The sequence below is a fragment of the Mustela nigripes genome, chromosome 3 (genome assembly GCF_022355385.1).
Source record: "Mustela nigripes isolate SB6536 chromosome 3, MUSNIG.SB6536, whole genome shotgun sequence".
NCBI classification, from domain to species: domain Eukaryota; kingdom Metazoa; phylum Chordata; class Mammalia; order Carnivora; family Mustelidae; genus Mustela; species Mustela nigripes.
The window spans coordinates 168,786,380-168,805,449 of record NC_081559.1 but is presented as its reverse complement, the minus strand read 5'-3'; the positions used below and the strand labels follow the sequence as shown (position 1 = coordinate 168,805,449).

At 36.5% G+C, this 19,070-nt stretch overlaps 1 protein-coding gene across 1 annotated transcript in view; it reads left to right on the top strand.

Moving 5' to 3' along the window:
- Positions 1-18,421, top strand: part of NUDCD1 (NudC domain containing 1) — a 79,288-nt gene extending 60,867 nt beyond the window's left edge. The window contains exons 9-10 of the mRNA XM_059392944.1: positions 15,326-15,485; positions 17,791-18,421. Of these exons, the coding sequence (XP_059248927.1) occupies positions 15,326-15,485; positions 17,791-18,083 (453 nt within the window). The 3' untranslated portion in view covers positions 18,084-18,421. The remainder of the gene's footprint in view (positions 1-15,325; positions 15,486-17,790) is intronic.
- The last annotated feature ends 649 nt before the right edge of the window (positions 18,422-19,070 follow it).

Below are 19,070 nucleotides of genomic sequence, written 5' to 3'. Positions count from 1 at the left end.
AATTAAAGTACCCAGGAATAAATTAAACCAACGAGGTGAAAGACCTATCCTCTGAAAACTATAAGATTTGATGAAAGAAATTAAGCAAAACACAAGGAAATGGAAATACATACCATGCTTATGGATTGGAAGAATTTATATTGTTAAAATATCCGTATAACATTCAAAGCAATCTAGATGTTCAGCGAAATGCATATCAAAATACCAATAGCTATTTTCACAGAAAACAAAACATCCTAAAATTTGTATGAAAAACAAAAGACCATAAATAGCCAAGGTATTCTTGAGAATGAAAATAGCTAGAAGTGTCATAATCCCAGATTTGAAACTATACTATAAGCCATAGGAATCGAAACAGAATGATATTGGCACGAAAATAGACCCATAAATTAGTGAAACAGAATAGAGAGCCCAAAATAAACCCATGCTGATATGATCAATTAATATATAACAAAGGAAGCAAGAGTATATGATGGGGATGGGGCACCTGGGTAGATTAATCGGTTAAGGGTCTGACTTTTGGTTTTGGCCCATGTCATGATCTCAGGGTCATGACCTCATGGGATTGAGCCTCATGTAGGGTTCTGTGCTCAGTAGGAAGTCTGCTTGGGATTCTCTTCCTCTCCCTCAGCCTTACTCCCTCCCAACCCCACACCCTGCTCTCTCTCAGATCTTTTATTAAAAAAATATATAGTGGGGAAAGATAGTTTTTTCAATAAATAGTGCTGGGAAAAGAATGAAACTGGACCATTTCTTTATACCATACACAAAAATAAACTCAAAATGGATTAAAAACCTAAATGTAAGAGCTAGAACCATGTAACTCCCAAAAGAACACATAGGCAGTAAAGGCTTATACCTCAGCCTTAGCAGTATTTTTCTAAATCTCTTTCCTTAGGCAAGGGAAATGGTAGCAAAAATAAACAGTTGGGACTACGCTAAACTAAAAATCTTTTCACATGGCAAAGGAAACCATCAACAAAATGAAAGATCAGTTACCTAGAGTTGGAGAAGAGATTTGCAAATGATATATCCAAAAAGGGATTAATACCAAAATACATAAAGAACTCCTACAACTCAACACACACCCTCACACACACATCTGTTTTTAAAATGGGCAGAGGACTTGAATAGACATTTTTCCAAAGAAGACACACAGATGACCAAGATACCTGTGGAAATATGCTCCACATTACTAATCATCAGGGAAATGCAAATCAAAACCACAGTGAATCACTATTTCATACCAGTGAGAATGGCTGGTGTCAGAAAAGACAAGAAATAAGAAGTGTTGGTAAGGATGTAGAGAAAAGGGAACCCTTGTGCACTTTTGGTGGGAATGTACATTGGTACAACCATTATGGGAAACATGGAGTCTCCTCCTGAAATTAGGAATAAAAATAACCACATGATACAGTAATTCCACTTCTGGGTATTTATTGAAAGGAAATAAAAACACTAAAAAAAGCACTAAGCCCCATTGTTCATGGTAGCATTATTTATGATAGCCAAGAACCAACATAGGGAAACAATGTGTGTCCATTGATGGATTAATAGGTAAAGAAGATGTGTGTATACACACAATATAATATTTTTTAGCCGTAAAAAAGAATGAAAATTTGCCATTTGTGATAACATAGATGCACTTTATTACAGTAAGTGAAATAAGTCAGAAGCAAATATATGATCTCACTTACATGTGGAATCTCTAAAAACAAAACAAAGAACAAACAATAAAAACAGACTCATAAACACAGAGAACTGGTGGTTGCCAGAGCAGAGGGGGTAAGAAGACAGACAAAACAGGAGAAGGGGATTAAAAAGCACATACTTGGAATTATTTAAAAAAAAAAGTCACAGGGATCAAAAATAATAGAGAATATAGTCAGTAATGTAACAACTTCAGTGACTTATGGTAACTATACTTATCATGATGAGCATTTTATAATGTTTATGATTGTTGGATCTCACTGTATTATATACCTAAAACTAATGTTGTATTACATGTCAACTGTACTTCAACTAAAAATAACAAATAATTACTATAAAAATGGTTCTGGAGAGCATGTAGTGGTGGTAATTAAGAACATGGCTTTGGGAGCATATCCGAACTGAAATCCTAGTTGCCATTTATTAGCTTTTTTATTATTACTTTTTTTTTTTTTTTTTACTTAAAAACAATTTTTTTTAAAGACTTTATTTATTTGACAGAGAAAGATAGAGCGAGAAAGAGAACACAGCAGGGGTAGTAGGAAAGGGAGAAGCAGGCTTCCCTCCAAGCAGAGAGTCCAACGTGGGGCTCCATCCCAGGACCCTAAGATCATGACCTGCGCCAAAGGCAGACACTTAACAACCTGATCCAGGTGCCCCATTTATTAGCTTCCTAGCTTAGGTCTCTTCATGTCTTGATTTTGAGTTTTCCTCTTTTATAAAATGGCATCATATTCCCAATTCTGAAGTAGTAAGGTAGTTGGGTAAAATAATAGAAAATATGTATATATGGTTCTTTGCCTCCACTTCCTAGCACAGAGTTCCTGAAACCCTTAAAATTTCTTAAGCAAGCAGAGCAGGAGGAGCATCTTTTATTGTAATAACTGATTTTTTGATCCAGGTTCCAGACTCAGGGCTCCTAATCCTTTGATATTTGACCCTAGGTTATAGGAGTGTCTTTGTTCCAATGAGATGACTCTTGGTAGGCTCTTTCATCAGAAAACCATGCCATGATTATAAGCTTGGAACTTTTCAGCCTCGCCTCCTATCCTTTAGGAGAGGGAGAGAGACTAGAGACTGAGTCTGAGTTAATGATTGATCATGCCTATGTAATGAAACCTTCATGAAAGTCCGAAAAGTACAGGATTCATAGAGCTTCTGGGATGCTGAACTCATGGAAGTACTAGGAAGGTGGCATGTCTGGTGAGGAAATGGAAGTTTTATGTGCCTTCATGTAGATCGGACTATGTATCTCTTCCCTTTAGATGTTCATTTTTATCTATTATATTTTTTATATTAAATGTGAGTTTTGTTAGCTCTCTTAGCAAATTATGGAACCCAAGGAGAGGGTCGTTAGAACACTGATGTGTGGCCATTCAGTACAGATGACAACCTGGGACTTGTGATTGGCATTTGAAGTGAAGATGTGCGAGAGAGTCTTGTAGAACTTGAGGCCTTAGACTTTGGGATCTGACACTGCCTCCAAGTAAATTGTGTCAGAACTGAACTGGATTTTAGGATAACACCCTGCTGGTGTCAGAAAACTGCGTGATGGGTGGAAAACCCCCACATCTGGTATCAGTTGTGAAAGTAAAGGAGAAACACAGGGAATATTTTTCCTTACACAGTTGTAGATAAAATCAACCCAGTGCTTAATTCATAGTAAGAAATGAGTAAAGTTTAGCAATTTGTTCTATGTATAGATTGTTCTATGTATGGATTTGGAATTAAATAATAGAATTTGGAATTAAGGATTCATACTAACTTTTCAGCCTGGCCTCCTAAAGAAACACTTTGTTTCTGAACAGATAAAGCCTTTTTCTTAATACTAATTTTCAATTTAACTTGGTAATAGCAGTGATTAGAGGTATTTAAATGTCTTTACTTTGACATTTAATCTTCAAAAGTCTTTAATTGCTAAGTGTTCTACCAAGAGAAGGAAAAGTCTATCAATTGACTACTTGAAATACATTTCAAAGTTTTCTCTAAAGAATATTTTACTCAAATTGTATCCTTACTAGTAGTTCAAAGATAAATACAATCTTTTCTTTAATATGAAAATAGAAGAAATGTGGGATTATATTTTTTTCACCAAATTGTTTATGGATTTAGGAATTTTTTAGGCAATAAATTTGACATTAGGAAAGAATGAGTTTGCCAAATAAATAAATTGTCTAGTATAAATTAATTCTTATCATTTAAGTGTTTAAACTGTGTTTAAAGTCTTTTTTTAATGGACTCTTGTTAAAATTTATTATTTGCCAAACATCTTATATAGAACATCCTGAAGAGAAAGTAACATTTTATTGATGGTTAAACATTAGTTACCCTGCTGTATATGACTATAGTAATATCCTTAGAGACATTTGAAATAAATTCTTTAATGCTATACTAGGTACCCTCAGCCTTCTCTATTTTTAAAATTTATTATCTGGTTATACCTGGTTTGTTTTAGTTCTTTTTACTGCAGATAAGCTATTGGGTATCACTTCCTTTGTCAGTGTGGGCCCAGAGCAGTCATCCTTTTCCTTCTTTCTTTCTTTCTTTTTTTTTTTTTTAATTTTTAAAGATTTTATTTATTTATTTGACAGAGAGAGATCACGAGTAGGCAGAGAGGCAGGCAGAGAGAGAGAGGAGGAAACAGGCTCCTGCTGAGCAGAGAGCCTGATGCGGGACTTGATCCCAGGACCCCGAGATCATGACCTGAGCTGAAGGCAGCGGCTTAACCCACTGAGCCACCCAGGCGCCCCTTTTCCTTCTTTCTTATTTGCTGTCCCATTTTGCTCTTGGACACCAAGTTGTGACCTTGAGGTGGTGGCACCTGTTCAGGGAACTTCGAACTTATTATTTTTTGGGTCTCACAGGTAATTGCCCTTGCCAGATAATGGATAATATCTCACTTCCCATTTTGACTGCTTCAAAGTATGATACAAGATTTTTGTTGTTCTACAGACATGTTGATATTTTTTGTTTAAGTAGGATCATACAGAAGTGCAATTAATTGTATTTAATTATCATACTTCATTTTCATTTTACTTAATTCACTCAGCAAAACTAGTTACTTCATTTGTAAAATTAATTCTGATTTTTTCTTTTGGACAAAATTATGTTGTGTGGATTTTTAGAGTTTGCAGGGATGAGAGAAAACCTTTGGAATTATCTTGAGATGACTGTTTAGTGTGAACATATGTGGAGATTAGGGGGAGCAGTAGAAACAATCTTTTTGAGATCTCGAACCAGAGGGTCATTCTATAAAAAAAAAAAAAAAAGCATTAGCAGGTCAGGTCTAATGGAGAGTGCAGTATTGTTAAGAAAATAGCACATAGTTTTGATAAACAGGTAATCTACTTATTTCTTGAGAACCAAATGACCCTTACTCCGTACTTCAGTGCAGTGCATGACATCCTTCGATTATTTTCCCTAAGTAACACAAGTCTTAAGCTGCTGGAAGAAGAGCATCAAATCTTAGCATACCGGGGGCTCAGAAGAAGACCTATTGCTGCTGAAGGGACTAAAAGTAAAAATTTTTAAAAACACCATCTCTGGGCCTGGGAGAGAAATCAGATAATCCAAGGCCCAGACTATTAGAAATTTTCTACCACTAGAGGAAGGACAGTATCCTCCTGCCACCATGGGGCTAGGAAGGACCGAGAACTGACAACAGCAGTCTACCACTAAAGGAGTAAGAGCATAGAGAGACTCTCTGAGAGGCCGATGTAGTGTGAAAGCCTAAATAAAGCTGGGGATGAAATAATAGAACTGAGGAAAATGTTCAATCAGTTCAACCCCCACCAGAGTATAACTTTACACTAGTGGAGGTTGAAGCCAGAGATACACTGAGAGTAACCATAATAACAGAACTCAAGCTTAGATCAGCCTTTCACAACCTGACTCTTCATAACCTTCCACACTAATGACCTACCAGAAGTGTGTCCATTCCCAGGCATAAATACTATTTACTTCATTCTCCACTGTTTTTCACATCCAGTATTCAATCAAAAATCACAAGGACAAAAAAATAAATAAATAAATAAAAGACACACAAAGAGAAGAAAATAAAAACATTCTACTATCAAGAAACAAGGCAGACCAGGTAATCAGACTCAAATGATCTGTATTTTGGAACTACCAGACAAGGAACTTAAAGTAACTGTGTGATGTTAAAGAGTTTAGTGGAAAGGTTAGTTACATACATACATACATAAATGCAGAATTATAGGAGAGAGAAACTACAAAAGAATAAAATGAGTATTCTAGAAAAAACAACAAGAACAACAAGAATGCCTTCAACAAATTCATCAGTATAGTCAATAGATCTGTGGAAAAAGAATTATGGACCTTGAAAATAGGTTATTAAAAATTAGTAGAACCTAAACCAAAGTGGAGTGGGATAGGGATTAATAAAACAAAAACTGAGCATTTAGGAACATTTATATCTGATTGGAATCCCAGAAGAGATATGGAACATTCACCAAATAGACCATATTCTGGCCCACAAAATAATCCTCAACAAATTTTAAAAATGAGAATCCTAACCAGAATGTTCTCTGACCATAACAAATTAATTATTAGTAAAACAGAAAAATCTGGAAAATACACAAATAATTTGGAAATGAAATAACACATTTCTAAGTAACCCGTGAGCTATAGTGGACCTCACAAAGGAAGTTAGGAACTACTGTATTGAATGAAAATGAAGGACAGTATACCAGTAGGATGCTGCTAAAGCAATGCTTAGAGGGAATTTTTATAGTATTACAGATTATATTAGAAAAGGAAAAGTGTATCAGTTTAATAGTTTAAGCTTGTACTTTAATCTAGGAAAAGAAGAGCAAACCAAATTTAAAGCAAATGGAAGAAAAGAAACTTAATAAAAGTCAGAGCAGAAATCAGTGGAACTGAAAATAATGAAACCAAGAGCTCATCCTTTGAAAAGATCAAACTTGGCAAGTCTCTAGCCAGAATAACCAAGGAAAAAGAAGAAACAAGTTACCAATATCAGGAAGAAAAATGTGCATAAAGGTACAAAGACACTAAGATGTAACAATGGAGTATTACAAACAACTCTGTTTTCATATATTGGACAATTTAAGTGAAACAAATTCCTTAAAAGACAAGAATTACCACAGTTCACTCAAGAAGGGACTGATGGCTTTAGTAGTCCTAATATCTGTTAAGAAGGTTGAATTTCTTGTTGAAAACCTTCTAACAAAGAAATCTCCAGACCTAGATTGCTTCACTGGTATTTTACCAAAAGAAGAAACAGTATCATCCATCTATAGATTATCCCAGGAAATAAAAGGAATACCTCTCAACTTATTTTAGAAGGCCCAGTACTCTAATAGCCAAAGATATGACCCAAAAAAGTATGAAAAAAGAGAAACCAATATTGTCATGAATAAAACGCAGAGATTCTCAGTAAAATATTAGTAAATGAAATCCAGCAATAAGTAAAAAGATAGTACATCGTGACCAAGTATGGTTTATCTTGGGAATTCAAGGCTGATTCAGCATTCAAATATCAATCAGTGAAATTCAGCATTATCATTAGACTAAAGAAAAATATTTTAGCCACATGTATGCCATTTATGATTTTTTAAAAAATGCTTGGTAAACTAGGAATTGAAGGTAACTGCCTCCCTGAGAAACCTAGAGTTAACATTGTGCTTTATGGTAAAAGACCAAATGCCTCCCCCTAAGACTGGTAACAGACAAGGGTGTGTCCTCATTACTTCTACTGAGCATCATGCTGGAAATCCATGCTAGTAAAGTGAGGCAAGAAGAAGTAGTAAAAAGTGTAAATAATTACCACAAGATTCCAGTACTGTTATGAAAAGAATGAAATCCAACATTTTTTAGGTGTTACCTTAAAATCAGTGTTTATATGCAATTCCTTTATCCAGTCTTATTTTGCAACTTTGAATGGAATTATAAGCCTGTTTTCCTATCATGGCCACTGACCAACCCAGGAAGGATCAAACATCTCTCAGGGGCATAATTTTTGCTTGTTTGTTAGTGACATAATCTTGTTTATTTTGCTGTGTGGAATATTTGATTTAAAATGAAGACAAGGAAGGCTGGAATTTATTAAATAAGATGAATATTACACAATCTCTTACTACACATAGAATTCTAAATTATTGGGGCGCCTGAGTGGCTCAGTGGGTTAAAGCCTCTGCCTTCGGCTCGGGTATTGATCCCAGGGTGCTGGGATTGAGCCCCACATCAGGCTCTCTGCTCGGCGGGGAGCCTGCTTCCTCCTCTCTCTTTCTCTGCCTGCCTCTCTGCCTACTTGTCAATAAATAAATAAAATCTTAAAAAAAAAAAGAATTCTAAATTTGTTTACCTCATTAAATTTTTTTTTTCTGTCTCACAGTAATTATTTAAAGTTAGTACCATCAGACTAGTTAATTTTATTTTTTTTAAACTTCCAGAAACTTGGTTTTGAGAGTATATTTCAAGCATCCAAATCTTATTTCAAGAATAATTTGTTCACTTCTTCTGAGCAGAACTGCAAACTACTGAAACATGTATATTATAGGAGGGTATAAAATTAAAAGTGATGGGCATACAGGTATGATAAAATAGATTTTGTTTTTATAATAAAATAGATAAAATAGAATTTATTTGACAGTAAAATGACAAGAAGATAATGAATTTTGTGTTTCTTAGTTTTGAAATGGTGCAAGGGTTTAGAAATTTGTCTAAATTAAATATGCTGATTCACAGTAAGGGTTTTCTTTTTAATAGTCATTCATACATTTCTTAGGCATTAAATTGTTTAGTGCTGTATGATTCCATGAAGATCACTGCTAAGTTGCTATGCTTTCCCCCTGATATTGTTCATCTCTTTTGTTTACTTTGGAATGCCAATAATATTTAAGGAAGAATATATAGAAGATTCCTAGAATGGTAATAAAGAATATTTGCATTTACTAAGTTTTTTCTCCATGCCAAACAGTATGTAGGTGTTTGAAGTAAATTGTATCCATTATAACAACTGTGAAATAAGTACTATTATTATATATTTACAGGAGAATAAAATAGGGACTAAGTACCCTACCTAGAATCATAGTTCTCATCCGCAAAGAGTATGTAAAGAAAATGAGATAAGTTCTATAGGAGAAGTATAAATTACTGTTGCCTCAGAAGACAAGGTACTATTTGAATACAGCATAAAGTACAGGCAGACCTCGTTTTATTGTGCTTCACAGATGCAGTGTTTTTTGTTTGTCGTTTTTCTTGGTTTTGTTTTGTTTCACAATTCAAGGTTTCTGGCAACTCTGTGCTCAGCGAGTCTAGTGATGCCATTTTCCAACAGCATTTGTTCACTCTGTCTCCTTGTCACATTTTGGTAATTCTTAAAATAATTTTTCAAAAAGTTTTGAAAAAATGTATTTGTTATGGTCATCTATGGTCAGTGATCTTTAATGTTAACTTTGTTAACTGTTTTGGGGTGCCACAAACCTCGCTTGTATAAGATGACAAACTTAATCTGTAAATGCTGTATGAATTCTGACTGCTTGACCAACCCGGACATTTCCCTCTCCAACCCTCCCTAGTCCCTAAGACACAACAATATTGAAATTAAGCCAATTACTAACCCTACAATGGCTTCTAAGCATTAAAGTGAAAGGAAAGATTGCATGTCTCTCATTTTAAAATCAAAAGCTAGGCCTTTTGCCCCAGATGGTTAGCCACCTTGTGAATGCAAAGGAAAAGTTCTTGAAGGAGATTAAAAGTGCTACTCCAGTGAACGCACCAGTGATAACACACACAGCCTCAGCTGAGATGGAGAAAGTTTTAGTGGTCTGGATAGAAGATGAAACCAGCCACAACACTCCCTGATGCCAAAGATCCACCCAGAGCAAGACCCCACCTCTCTTCAATTCTGTGAAGGCGGGGAGAGGGTAAGAGCTGTAGAAGAAAAGTTTGAAGGTAGCAGAGTTTGGTTCATGAGGTTTAAGGAAGGAAACCATCTCCATTACCTGAAAGTGCAAGGTGAAGCAGCACAGCAAGTTATCCAGAAGATCTAGCTAAGATCGTTAATGGTGGTGGCTACACTCAACAACAGATTTTCAGTGTAGACAAATCAGCTTTATATTGGAAGATGCCACCTAGGACTTTCATAGCTGGAAAGGAGAAGTCAGTGCCTGGCTTCAAAGCTGCAAAGAACAGGCTTGACTGTCTTACTAGCAGTGAATTCAGCTGGGGTTTTTAAGTTGAAGCCAGTGCTCATTTACCATTCTGAAAATCCTAGAGCCCTTAAAAATTATGCTAAATCTGCCTGCCTTTGCTATACAAATGGAAAAAAGCTGGTTGACAGTGCTTTTTTTTTAATAATATGGTTTACTTTACATTTTAAGCCCTCTATTAAGACTTGCTGTTCAGCAAAAAGTTCAAAATTTTATGGTTCATTGACAATGCATGTGGTCATCCAAGAGCTCTGATGGAGATGTTACAGTGTGATTAATGTTGTTTTCCTGCCTGCTAACACAACATCCATTCTGCAGTCCATGGACCAAGGAGTAACTTTGACTTTGAAATCTTATTTAAGAAACACACTTTATAAGGCTATAGATTGTGATTCCTCTGATGGATCTGGGCAAAATCAGTTGAAAACCTGGAAAAAGTTTCCATTTAAGGTGCCAGTAAGAACATTCTTGATTCTTGGAAAGAGGTCAAAATACCAATTTTGATAAGAGTTCGGAAGTTGTTGATGATTTTGAGGGGTTTGAGGGGTTCAAGACTTCAGGGAAGGAAGTAAAAGCAGATATGGAAATAGCCAGAGAACTAGAGTTAGAAGGAAAGTCTGAAGATGTGACTGAGTTGCTGCAACCTCATGATAAAACTTGTACTGGTGAACATTTGCTTCTTAAGAGCAAAGAAAGTGGTTTCTTTTGGTGGAACCTACTCCTAGTGAAGATGCTATGAAGATTATTGAAATAGACAACAAAGGATTTAGAATATCACATGAGTTGACTCAATTTTTTTTCTTTTTTTTAAAGATTTTATTTATTTATTTGACAGAGAGAGAGCAAAGTAAGTAGAGCAGCAGGCAGAGGGAGGGAAAGAAGCAGGCTCTCTGCTGAGCAGGGAGTCTGATGTGGGGCTCGATCCCAGGGCCCTGGGATTATGACCTGAGCCAAAGGCAGCCGCTTAACCAACTGAGCCACCCAGATGACCCTTGACTCTCAATTTTCAAAGAAATTCTGCTATGGGTAAAATGTTTTCAGACGGCATCACATACTACAGAAAAGTTGTTCATGAAAGGAAGAATCAGTCAATGCAGATAATTCCAGGTTGTCTTATTTTAAGAAATTGCCACAGCCACCCCTAGCCTCAGCAATAACCACCCTGATGAGTCAGCAGCCATCAACATCAAGGCAAGACCTTCTGCCATCAAAAAGATTACAGCTCAGGGCGTCAGCGTGGCTCAGTCGGTTTGCATCTGCCTTTAGTTCAGGTAATAATCTCAGGGTCTGTGATCAAGCCTCACACTGGGCTCTCTGCCCAGCGGGGAGCCTGCTTCTCTCCCTCTGCCTCCCACTCCACCTGTTTGTGCTCTCTCTCTCTCCATCAAAAAAATAAAACCTTACCAAAAAAAAGGAAAAAAAAAGATTACAACTCACCAAAAGCTCATGTACTGACTAGCATTTTTTAACAGCTAAGTATTTTTAAATTAAGGTATGTACATTGTTTTTAGACCTGCTGTTGTACACTTAACAGACTACAGTATGGTATAATCGTAACTTTTATATGCACCGGGAAACCAAAAAATTCATTTGGCTTTATTGTGATAATTCATTTTATTGTGGTGGCCTGGAGTCAAAGCTGCAACATCTCTGAGGTATGCCTGCATATAATAGTCAGGATATGCAGTGAGCAGAAAAGGCATGGTGACAAAGGAGTGGAACATAGGGGAAGCAGTTTTATAAGTTATGATCTAGTTTTGCTAAATGCTAGGTTATGAGGAGAGTGATAGGAGCCAATACTGGAAAGGTATGTTGGGGTCAGGTTTTGAGAAGCTTTCAAAAATGCCATTCAAACCAGTTCGGACATTTTTCTTTAAACATTGGAAAAAACCTGGGGACATAGAGGAAGTCTCTTGACACACAGTATGCTATGTACTTGGTTGAGTGTGGAAGCTGCTGACCCTGATCATCTTCCAGTGGGTATTTGAGAACTTAATCATAATAATTTTTGCTTTACAAAATCTTCAATTATTCTAACTGTAGATAGAATTAAATTTTCCCAACTCGAATGACAGATTAGCTTTGTTGAAAATGTTTTTAAAATAATGATTTCTTTCATAAAATATTCATTTAATTAAAAGTATTTCTCTAGAACATGGAAACGGGAAGACAAACTTGTGGTTCTCCAAATTGTCTTGTGTGATAGGTGGTCTGTTTGTTTCCTGTTGGCTGCTGTAACACATCAGCACAAATTTAATGGCTTGAACAACACAAATTAATTATCTTAAGTTCTAGAGGTTAGAGGTCCTAAAATGAAGCTTTGGGACTGCATTTCTTCTCTAGGCTATAAGGGAAGAATCCCTTTCCTTGCTCTTCTTTTCCCTTGCTTGCTTCCGTAGGCTGCCTGCATCCCTGGGCAGGTGGGTGCAGCTCTCCAACTGCATAGGATCTTGTAGGTTTTCTCTGCTATCACGCTGCTTTTGTGGTCTGTCACCTTCTGTATCTGTGTTTCCTTCCTCTTACAAGAACCCTTGTTCAGGATGCCCCTGTGGCTCAGTTGGTTAAGAGTCTGCCTTCAGCTCAGGTCATGAGCCCAGGGTCCTGGGATCAAGTCCCACTTAGGGCTCCCTGCTCAGCAGGGAGTCTGCTTCTCCCTCCCCCTCTGCCTGCCACCCCTGCTACTTGGGCGTGCTCTCTCTGAGAAATGAAGAAAATCTTTAAAAAAATAAAAAGCCCTTATTAATACATTGGGTCCATCCAGGGAGGACAGGATTAGCTCTCTAGTTCAGGATCCTTAAGTAAATCGTATTTACAAAGGCTCTTTGGTCAGTGGATGGTATCCATGCATATTAAGAATCTCCCATAAATATGATAATTCATTTGGGATGATATACTTGATGCTGGAGGTTCTCAAGAGTTCAAGCGGCTCATATAAACATGGGAATAGGGGAAGTTCCCAGAGCAACTGATGGTTGAATGGAATCTTGGAGGGTGAGAAGGAATCCATCAGGCAAGAAAGGCTAAGAAGAGTCCAGGCAGAATGCTGTGTGAAAGATATGGCAGAAGCAAACCATGTGAGATTTCTGTTTCTCTAATTAGTAGTACTTTGACTTCACTGTAATGGAGCCACACATAAAGTAAATGGGAGCGGAAGAAAAGGAACATGTAAGTGAATAATGGGCACGTGGCAAGAGACCTACACCCCCATCTTCTTATTTCATGACTGATCTCCCTCAGTGGTTAGCCTTTTACTTGGTGGTTCAGGGCCGTGTGTTCTCTCGCAGTGTTGTCTGTTCATGCCAGGGTCTGAGTATACCAGGATCCAAGGTACATTATTTTCATTGTTAATACCAATTACATTCTTAAGGCACTTGGTTCATAAAATTAAATGAATCTTTATGAAAATATTTTTCAACCCATATTTGTATTTCAACTGTTTTTTTTTTCTCTGAAAGCCCTTGGCAAATAAATAAATGAGAATATTAGAGGGACACGCAGGGAAGAGGGCTGAAGCGGTGTTGGATCTGTCAAGCTTACTATTAAAGGCCGTGCAGTCGGTGGTTTTGAAAGTAAACCCCATTTAGCCAGTGATTAACAGGAGCAGAAGCAAACCGTGTGAAATTGTGGTTTTTGTAATTAATAGTATTTTGACTCTACTGTAATGGAGATACATATAAAGTGAGAGTGGAAGAGTAGGAACATCTAAATCAGAATAAGGCCAACCCCCCCCTTTTTTTTTTTAAGAATAATGTACCAGTTTTAAGTGTTTTTCACTGTTACATAAACAAAGCTGCATAAACATCCTTGTAAGTATCTCTACATATACGCCGGTATAATCTGTGAACACAGTCTGCCGGCCTCTCCTTCTGTAGGTAACAAACAAAACTGCTATCCCCAGGCATTGCTGGGCAACAGAAATTGGGTTGCTCTGTCACAGGATCTCCTGTGGCCAGGAGCCTGTGCAGGCACAGCTGTACCAACAAGTCCTCTTTCTGGAGAGTCACTTCACGGTCTTCCCTATTGAATACAGGTCAGGGCTCTACCTCTCATTTTAACCCAATGTTTTATTCTCCGGTCTGCCCTGAAACTCATGAGAGCAATTCAGTATTTACCACGTACTGTGCATAATTTGTGTTCTCTACATTCAGTCTGATTTTGTTGGTATTTAGGCATTTTAAACTCTGATAATAACATTTCTGTAAAGAATATTATTTCAACCTATTTTCATTAAAAGAAGGAGTCTTGTAGGTAGAATCCAAGTGGGAGTCTCAGCCTGTTGGTTTTATGTTAAAATAAATTGCTATAGTCGTTTATCTTGCAATAAAAATATACATAATAAACATTCTCGACATTGATATTATAATTAAATAGTACTTCAAAATAAATAATTTTGCACACAGACAGATTTGAGCTTGAATCCCAGCATTGTGATTTTTCTTTGTAGCCTAAAACAAGTTCTCAAAGTTTCCAAGTATGTTCTTTTATCTATTAAATGAAGATAATAATAGCCTTATAGGTTGAGATTAATATTTATAACATGGTTGGTATATAAGCACATGTTCATAAATCCTAGTAGCTATCATTGTTCTTGGTAATTATTACAAGTTAGCCATTTGTAAACTTCATATTTGTATTCTGTGGTTTAAAAAATTGATACTGCATTTAAAATTTAAGGTTTAAAAAATATTCTGCCTATAAATCAGTCTTTTATATTGTTTTAAATAAACTAGGTTACTAACAGTTGAGAGGCATTATAGTATAGTGGTTACGAACATAGATTCCAGGGACACCTGGGTGGCTCAGTCCATTAAGTGTCTGCTCTTAGCCCAGATCATGATCCCAGTGTCCTGGAATCCAGATCTGCGCTGGGCTTCCTGCCAAGCAGACAGCCTGCTTCTCTCTCCTGCTGCTGCCCCTGCTTGTGCTCTCTCTTTCTGTCAAATAAATGGATAAAATCTTAAAAAAAAAAAAAGATTCTGGGTTCAAATCTCAGCTAACTTTAGGCAAGTAACTTAAAGGCTCTGTGTACCACTTTCCTCAACTTTAAAACAGACATGAGGGGCATCTGGGTGGCTCAGTCGGTTAAGCCACTGCCTTTGGCTCAGGTCATGATCCCAGGGTCCTGGGATCAAGTCAAGTCCCACATAGGGCTCTCTGCTCAGCAGGGAGCCTGCTTCATCCCCCCTTTCTCTCTGCCTGCCTCTCTGCCTACTTGTGATCTTTGTCTGTCAAATAAATAAAATCTTAGAAAAAAAAAAAAAAAGACATGACACTAGCACATTTCTCCCAGGTGCATTTCTGAAGAGGTAATCAGATAATGCATATAGAAAGTTTAGAAAAGTTGCTGACATAGCACTGTATGTCAGTTATTGGCATCATCACGATTACTTTGTTAATTATTCTTTGTCACTTTGTTTTAGGTGAATCTTGGAAGCAACCAGTACCTTTTCTCTGTCATAGTGGATCCTAAAGAAATGCCCTGCTTCTGTTTGCGCCATGATGTTGATGCCCTACTCTGGCAACCACATTCCAGCAAACAAGAGGATATGTGGGAACACATTGCAACTTTCAATGCTTTAGGTATAAAGCTAGCTCTTTGCAAGTATTTTCCATTCTGTCAAAAATTATGGTCTTTTTTTTTAAGTTCATTTTTTTTAAATTTGAGTTTAATTTTAAACGTTAATACTTTTGGGACAGAATAGTAGAATTAATCTGTTTTTATGCTTGTACAGAAGGTCAACTCGGACTAGAAATCAAAGTGGTTATCTAACCACTTGAATCATTCTAATCAGTCATTTGTTTATTCCAAGTAAACTATTCTGAATTAGAACATGAATAGTGGGTTTCATAATATCCTGCACGGAACTTGTACTTAGGTTTCCTCTGTGTAATCTTCAAAAACATGATAAAATTGCTCTAAGATAATGCACATGAGGAGACATCTTTCATGGAACTTCTGTGCAAAAGAGAGCCATTGTAATGAACACATTTAGAGAAATGGTGTTAAGCAGAAACCAAATTCATTCTGTAAGATAAAAGGGAAAATGATTTTAAAACTGTCTCAAAAATTTAATCAACATAATTGTAGACTTATGCAATAATTGATTTAATGTCTAAATAATATTATGTGGTAGAAGTTTATATAAATAAAACACAGTTATTGCTTTACTGAGTGATTTTAAACTGGCAATAGGAAGTAAAATTATACATTCTGAATATAACCTTAATTATAGAGATTAGTCCATTTTCCTTTATATTTAATAATACAGGCTACTTAATGGTTAATTCAGACTCCAAATGGATTTTTATGATACAGAATACAGAATTTTGTTGAAAAATTTAAATGTCTAGCCTCTGTACCACAGTTCACAATTCTGAATCTTTTTTCAGTGAAGGGGTATTATATAATTTTTATATGCTCAGATTCTTCATTTGTATCCCTAAATCTGTTATCATAGATGAGTTCTACTGTGCTTAAATAGAAGTTTAATCATTACATTAGATACGTAGTCTTGAGATATTAGATACATTTAATTATCTCGGGGTTAGCCTGGAGAGCTAATTCTAAAACACTCAAATAGGTATCAACATCCCCTTCACTTTTTCCCCCTCAAACCCTGCTTAATATTAAAAACCGGTATTGAAAGGTATCTGGGTGGCCAGCTGGTTAAGTGTCCAGTTCTTGATTTCAGCTCAAGTCAGGATCTTAGGGTCATGGGATTGAGCTCAATGTGGGTCTCAGTGTAGCATCTGCTTGAGATTCTCTCCCTTTTCCTCCTCCCTCCCCCGTATTTGTACGCACACACGTTCTCTCCCAAATAAACAAAATCTTAAAAAAACAGTAGTCATCTTCCTGTGCTCAGTTGTTCCTTTGTTCATTATTTGGTGAGATCTCAATTTACATTAGTGTCCCATTTTTTATTTCACATGTTACAATATTTAGTAACTGTTCCAATCTGAAAATCCTAATTTATATTTTAGAACATAAGTGCCCTTTAACCTGTAAAGATTTTCTTAAAAGACAAGATTTTTTTCAAAGTGTGGTTTCAAGGGATGCCCTAATTGAGTTTTTAAAATTAGATACTTGAATTTTCATTCCAGCTGTAGTTATCTCCAGATTCTACTTCTGGAAGCCGAAGTACAACAAAATCCTATTACACTGTTGGTACTGGTGCATAAAAAAACCACTAACATTACAGAAATAATAAGAGAATGCACTGTCATATTAGCATTTTCAGGCTTGGGGCCTATATTATGGACACACTCCAGAAATTACAGAGGTATTCTAGAATTTTTTCTCATTTTTTTCTCATAAAAAAGAATTCTGTATAATGCTACATCTGTGATTGATGAGCCTAATTATTTTTTTTTAAAGATTTGAGGGAGAGAGTACAAGGGAGCACAAGCAGGGGGAGGGGCAGACAGACTCAAGCAGGCTTCACACCCAGTGAGTAGCCAGTTGCTCGGCCCAGCCCCACAACCTTGAGATTATGACCTGAGCTGAAATCAAGAGTCTGATGCTTAACAGATTATTAAATTGGCATTTAAAGACAGTTTGACATGTTTTCAATTCTATTGATTATAGATTTTTAGTGTTTTAATTATTCATGGAAGTAATTAAGGAACTGTTTTATTTTTCTTAAAGAGGTAAAACCTTACCTATTTTGTTCCTTAGGAATTAAAGCTATTTTTGCAGCAGTTGGGAGAAACTGATTATGGCTAATCATTAATGGTTCAGAATTCAACCACTGTTGAGTATTTATGGTGTATATTTTATTGAGGCATTTTAATGTAGTAAAAACTATGAAATATTAAATGCTTAATCACATTTTTCTTTTTTTTAATACATAGGGTTTTTATTTGTTTGTCTCTTATTTCTTGTCAGGCTACGTCCAAGCATCAAAGAGAGACAAAAAATTTTTTGCCTGTGCTCCCAATTACTCTTATGCAGCCCTCTGCGAGTGCCTTCGCCGAGTATTCATCTACCGCCAGCCCACTCCCATGTCCACTGTACTGTACAACAGAAAGGAAGGCAGGCAAGTAGGACAGGTTGCTAAGCAGCAGGTAGCAAGCCTAGAAACCAACGATCCTATTTTAGGCTTTCAAGCAACAAATGAGAGATTATTTGTTCTCACTACCAAAAACCTCTTTTTAATAAAAGTAAATACAGAGAATTGATTACCCCAACATGTTGGCTTCTCTGTAGTGGAAAGGTATTCAGTGATAGCCAGAAGGTTGGCAGTTATACTATAACCTGTTAAGTTTTACTATGTTAAATAAAATTATCTTGTATGAATTTTTTATTTTTTAAAGGATATTGGAAATATATTCAAGAGATTATGATTCTATAGAAGTTATGGGGGGAAAACTGCAAATTTAAAGGAAATTGGCTTCTATTAAAAAAGTAAAGAAAGTATTAGTATATATAATTTTTTTAAAAAACAGGCTGTGGAATTTCATCTTTTATATGAAAGATGTACAAGTCAGTGTTTAAAAATAAAAATATTTATCATGTACTCCTTGTTCATTGATACAGTTTCCTCATTCTGTGCCTATAGAATTTTTGGAGAATAGTTAAACTGCTGATTCTTGTAAATACTTATTTAAGTGGACTAAACAGCTGAAGTTGAGGAGGAATACAACCAACGTACAGCGGGTTCAGTATGGGTACAGTTTGCTGAAGACTAAGATTTCTTGTTTTCAAATTATTGAATTTTTATCCATTTGTTCTTCCACAAACACAGAGAGAGATGATAAGATTCCACAAAGTGTAGCTCTTATGCATTGCTATACAACAGACTGTCTCAGAACTCAGTGATTTAAAACAAGGACAGTTAAAAATCCATGATTCACTGATTGGGCCATCTCTGTTCTTTCTACATGGCAGAACAAAGGAACTGGTGGGTGCCATTTCTCTCGCCTGCGCCCAGCCTAGATACATAAACACCAGCAGGAACCAGCCCAGCTTGAACACTCTCGACCTAGCTTGCTAACAGTGTGCCCCAGCCCTGTGTAACTACACAGATCTTCCCCCAACTCTCACAGCAAACCAGCACTGACCTTGCTAACACTGCACACCCAATCCCTGTATTCTGTGGACTTCCTTCCAACACACCCTCGGTAGGAATCCATCCAAAGAGGTGCCACAAACATGGCAGTGTGCAA